Source organism: Solanum pennellii, chromosome 9 (assembly GCF_001406875.1).
Source record: "Solanum pennellii chromosome 9, SPENNV200".
Taxonomy (NCBI): Eukaryota; Viridiplantae; Streptophyta; class Magnoliopsida; order Solanales; family Solanaceae; genus Solanum; species Solanum pennellii.
Genome location: NC_028645.1, coordinates 67,844,633 through 67,850,582, shown reverse-complemented (window position 1 = coordinate 67,850,582; position 5,950 = coordinate 67,844,633). Strand labels below are relative to the sequence as shown.

General features: G+C 29.5%; 1 protein-coding gene across 1 annotated transcript in view; it reads left to right on the top strand.

Annotated features, from left to right (window-relative positions):
• Positions 1-357: 357 nt before the first annotated feature.
• The window catches only part of LOC107030858 (homeobox-leucine zipper protein HDG11-like), an 8,076-nt gene continuing 2,483 nt past the window's right edge, over positions 358-5,950 (top strand). Inside the window, exons 1-5 of the mRNA XM_027911976.1 lie at positions 358-858; positions 1,316-1,408; positions 1,510-1,719; positions 3,331-3,514; positions 4,537-4,805. Of these exons, the coding sequence (XP_027767777.1) occupies positions 397-858; positions 1,316-1,408; positions 1,510-1,719; positions 3,331-3,514; positions 4,537-4,805 (1,218 nt within the window). The 5' untranslated portion in view covers positions 358-396. The remainder of the gene's footprint in view (positions 859-1,315; positions 1,409-1,509; positions 1,720-3,330; positions 3,515-4,536; positions 4,806-5,950) is intronic.

Below are 5,950 nucleotides of genomic sequence, written 5' to 3'. Positions count from 1 at the left end.
GATAATATGGATAAGATTCATCTATCCCTAACAAAAGGTCTTAGGGATAGATGAGCTCAAACCTTGTTAGGGTTGTGATAGTATGTAAAACAAAGTGATTCTCTTTTTAATGAGATTTACACTAGTGTTAAATGTGTTAAATTATATCTTGGATTTGTTTCCGCCCCGTGCATATGAGTTGCACCCTCCCTTGACAAGAGAGATAATCTTGATCTCACAATCAATTAATTGATTGAAAGAATTTAAATTATATACACTAATAGCAAATTATACACTTCTCAAATATGTTTATTTAGATACGTACCTATTATTTAAGTAAATTAACTTAAAATTTTATTTTTTCAGGATGAAAAAGTATCAAATCTCATATCACATGTTTTTGGAAGACCTTTTGTGATGGATTCAAATTTGGCACCACAAATATCGACTCTTGGATCACCTTCAAATTCTTCTGATGAAAGTTTGTTTAACCAAGACACATGTGTCTCTCCCATTAGATATCCTCCTCTTCGTCAAGAAAACAATCAAAATAGTAATAATGTTCATGCACATTCAATGATCTCTCAATCACCACAAGAACATGATGAATGTAATCATGATAGTAGGCAGCAAACAATTATGTTTGAGACTGTTGTTGCTTCTATGAATGAAATGGTTGAACTTTGGAAGATGAATGATCCATTTTGGGTAGATTCATCAAGTGATAGGCAGTGTTTTATTCATCGTGAGATTTATGGAAGAAAATTTTCAAATCAAGTTCTACCTCCCCAAACATCAACGGGTCGAATTGAATCATCAAAGGATTGTGGAATTGTGTCAATGACTGCAGTTGAGTTGATCCATAATTTTCTTGATCCAGTAAGTTTCATGAACACTTTCATGTTTTATATCTATCTATCTATATATATATATATATATATATATATATATATGCTTTGTATATTAAAGATTGGGAGCGCTAGTTGATTTTTGAAAAGTATCCATTATGTGAGAATTCGTTGGAAACTTACCACTTCTCATGTGGAAACATACCATGCCAATATCATGGATTTCGAACTTGAGCAAGTGAGAGATCTAAGAAACTGTCATGATATTTTGAAATATAACACAATGTCATGAATTCAACAAAAATTGTCTATTTCTCAATAGGTTGATACCATTTCACTTTTTAATTTTCTCCCATACAATATTGATTAAGATGAGTTTATATGGAGTTATGGACATGGACAATCAGTACTTATTTTTAGACATAGTTCTCATACTTATTTTTTATGAATTAAGTATATGCTTAAAAGTAATTGTTTTTTATATGTAGGTTAAATGGATGAACTTGTTTCCTACTATAGTCACAAAAGCTAAGACTATTGAAGTTCTTGATTCTGGTACTTGGGGAGGCTCTATGCAATTGGTAAAATATTAATCCATCTTTTAGATTTTTCCCCTAGAAATTAAATCACTATTGAAATTGACTCATAAAATGATCATTTTTTTTTTGTTTCTTGAATTCAGATGTATGAAAAGTTGCATATTTTATCTCCTCTAGTTGAAGCTAGAGAATTTTTCTTCATACGTGCTTGTAGACAACTTGATGCAACAACATGGATCATGGTGGATATTTCATATGATATATTCAACGACATTCAGAGTGGTGTACCTTCTTATTCTTGGAAGTTTCCATCTGGTTGTGCAATTCAAGATATGGGCAATGGCCAAAGTAAGGTAAGAATCATATCCTCTCTCTATATCAATATTTATATAATAGGAAAATTATGTGCATTAAGCTCNTACACGTGGTCCATATTACTGTGGTCAATTGNATTGTATGTAGTCTTATCATGCATTTGTTCTTGAAATTTATTTTATTTTTTTATCACAAGGATTTTCTGTACTAACAAATCATTACATAGAAACACCCATAACAACTTCTCTTCTAACCATCTAACTTCCTACTCATACATAAAATAAATCAAGAAACTAATCTATTACAAAGGAAATGCTACTCTAAGGATACTTATATAGTGTTTGTAGAATAGATTTCCATCTTGCCTTGTGTTGTCCTCTTAGATGAATATGCAGTACAATCTCTCTAAAGACCTTATCAGCATATACTCTTACTCGGTAGAAGCTAATCTTGTTTCTTTCTCTCTAAATGATATATTCAATCCTCACAAAAACACTAGTCTTGATTCAGTCGTGAATACTTCTTTGGTATTTCTATCCAGATGCACATTCTTTCTCATAATGTCTTTGTCACTTGGCAATCAAAACAAATAGGTTCAAAGGTTTCCTTTCTGTTACTACAGAACACATATTCAGCTGACACCTGAATACCAAACTTTTCAAGTCTTTCAACACTTGCTAATGTTTTCTGCACAGCTAGCCACAAAATGAATTTGAATCTTGGATGTACTCCTCATTGCAAAGTAATACTATTCCATTCTACTCTTGTAAAAGTAGGCATGATATAGTTATTCATCTTCTTGGTAGAAAACTTCCCACCTTTTTGTGCCTTTGCAAAGTCCATCATCAACTCACTCTGCCCATCTTTCCTTGGGATTATCAAATCTCTTGTACTCAAAATCTTTCGCACTACCAATAAAGCAGTAGTAGGTAAAGTGACAGTTTCAACCCCCCTATTCTTTATGAAATAAGTATGCACCCATTGGATCCATAGAGAGTCTTTCTTTCTAGCTATATTTCACAGTTGTTTGAGTATTGTAGTCTTATTCTACAAGTCAAACGGGTAACATACATATCACTATTTATATGTAGCTTATTTTTCAAATGGTATATTAAATAGGTACAAATTTACTCGTACTTATGCCTATTTCATGATGTCTATTGTTTCTAATATTACATAAGAGTCAAACTATCTTTATTCTCGATTTATCTAATTTTGGGTCGTCATGTTATGTTATTAGTTTATTCTCCAAATGATCAGCTTTCGGACATGCATGGTGGGCTACTTAAGTGTCCCCATATTGTTTTAGAAAATAATCTTTCCGTTTGTGTATAACCTTGGAAAATCCCCCACAACCTGATAAGTTTTATTTTAGGATTGAGTTAGATTCAATAACTATCTTTTTAACATGCTACTAGAGTTGTTAGTCTTCATTTTTATGTTGAACTCTGGCCTATACACTGTTGTTTATGTCGCATATGTTTGAATCAAAAGAGCGAGGATTATTCTTTCTCCTCATATGGTCCTTTTCAATTCTTGCCTTATGACATCCATTGCTAAAAATACAAATTTCAAACACGCTTTCCTCTTATTTTCCAACTAAGTTAATTATTTTTATTCTTGTTTCTTGATTATTTTTACTTTTGCAGGTTACTTGGGTGGAACATGTTCAAGTATATGAAAAATATCAGGTTAATCATATCTTTAGAGATTTGTTGTGTGATCGTGAAGCATACGGAGCTAAAAGATGGATTGTTACACTTCAAAGGATGTGTGAGAGATTTAATTTTCAAATGGGTTCAACATACCCTAACAGGCATGATTCCAAAGGAGGTTTGATTTTATATTCCCTTTATTTATTTACTAATTTTTTGAATTTTAATTTATAAGGTGAGAAAAGAATCAATTGTAATTTTTTCATCAATTCAAGGCAGCATTACTTAAAAACTTAAAAATCTTGAAGGGGTTCCAGATCCATCTCTTTTCTTTGTTTATATGTTTGAAATATGACCTTTTAAATTTTTTTAATCTTTGAGGTATATATATAATACGTATTTTAACCACGTTCGACCAGTGAATTTTTTTTGTTTTAATGGGCTCGGAAAATGATCACTCTTTTAATTTTGGAAGTCATTTTATTGACAATTTTCTCAATTTTTAATTTGAAACATCTCCTTTTCAAACTTTTCGTATTTCCTTAAGGGGTGTGTTTGGTATGATTTAAGCCATTAAAAAATTGTTTATTTTTTGATGTTTATTGATTGGCCAAGAAAATAATTTATAGAGAAAATAAATTCCAATCAAAGGAACAGGAAAAATGACCAGTTCTGTCATTTTCCGTGTAAAGTCATTTTTCTTTACAATCATCTCAACTTTGAGTATTATATCAGTGCTTTAATGACACTAAAATATTATTATTATCTTTAACATGTATAAATATTATCAAAATACTATCCAATATGTTAATATTTTTTTATCAATCTTCAATAGAAGTTTATTTTTTTTAGAAAATATATTTAGTAATTTCAAAACAAAATATGAAAACAAAAATAGATTTCCTAAAAAAATTATTTTCCAAAAAACAAAAAAGACACACTTATCTTGTTTCTTTATTAATATTGTTATAATTACTTTCCTAATATTTTATTTCTACTTTAGTATTACATGTTGTCTATTTTATATCCTTATGTATTTGCTTTTCATAACTGAATTTGGATATACTTTACTTGAATGAGGATCTATCAAAAACAATCCCTCTACCTTCTCAAGATATGACCACCCTTTGCAGACGTCACTTGTGGAATTCTACTAGATATATATGTTATTGTAATATTTAAATTTCATTTTACTTTCAGTTATTCATGATCCAGAAGGGCTAAAAAATACGATACAAGTATCTCAAAGGATGGTTAAGAAGTTTTTTGAAATTCTAAGCATGACAGACAACCATGGAGATTTTTCAATCTCACCACAGTTAAACCGTGGAGATAGGATTTCAATAGTAAAAAATGAAGAAAATATCAAACCAAAAGGCCTTATTGCCATTGCAACTACTTCTCTATGGCTTCCTCTTTCATTCCAAGATGTCTTCAGTTTCTTCAATGATTACAAGACAAGAAATCAGGTATGTGTCGAACCTTTTTATAATAATGTCAATTGTTTTAAAAAATTTTTTTAGTTTTTATAGCGAAATGTTATTATAGATAACATAATAATATAACATAAAATTTATGTTGTTTCCGAATAAAACTTTGATTCTACATTGAATTGGCCGAGGGTATTTCAAAAATAGTCTCTCTCCTTCATGATATAAGGGTAAGATTTGTGTATATTCTACCCTCTACAGGATCCACATTGTGCGATTACAAATAATATATTGTTGTTAAAGTATATAATAGGTGAAAAAATGTTATAGGGAATGATTGTCATAAAAAGGAATGATCGTATATATCTTTGCATTGATATTCAATTTTTAATGCAATGACCCAAACCTCTAAGAAAAGAAGTAATTTTTACATTTTCAATCCTTGTATATCTTGTTAACCGAATGACCCCTAAAAATACGCATATAGAAATTTACTTTTCAATTCATGTATAGATTTTTATGTAAAACTCTCAATTATTTCAATAAATATCATAATGTTAACATTAAAATATAATGAGTTCAGTGTTAAGGATTTTTTAAAACAATTAGTTAAAGTCTGGAATATGATTGATTTGTTAATATTATGTTCCCTGGTTACTAGAGTGTGCATATGTCAGCTCGGTTCGTTTGATATATTATAGGTTGTGTTTATTGGTTTTTAAATATGCTAAACTAAAATTAAACCAATAAGATATCTTTAATCGATTTTGGTCCTTAAAATTTCAATTTTCAGTTTAACCAATAAGAATGATTTTAAAATATATGACTTTTCTCCAATAATTTGATGCGAGACTGATAAAATAGAAACAATAATAACTAACATAAAAAAATTATACAAGTGTTACACACAAAGTAATTAAGAGGAATAAGATTCTTATTTTAGGTTTAGAAGTTTTATATAATGTGAAATTATGAACTCAAAGTCACTATGAAGTGTGAATGGAAGGCTAAAGGTCAAAGATAATAAGTAGTGTATTAGGATTAATATATAATATTTATGTATGGTAAAGTTGTAATTTACTATAGTCTTGATGAGTTAATAGTTTACCCTATAACCCAATATTTAAAAAATAAATACCAAACTAGTAACCCGATAATTCTCTCTCTCTCTCTCTCTCTCTCTC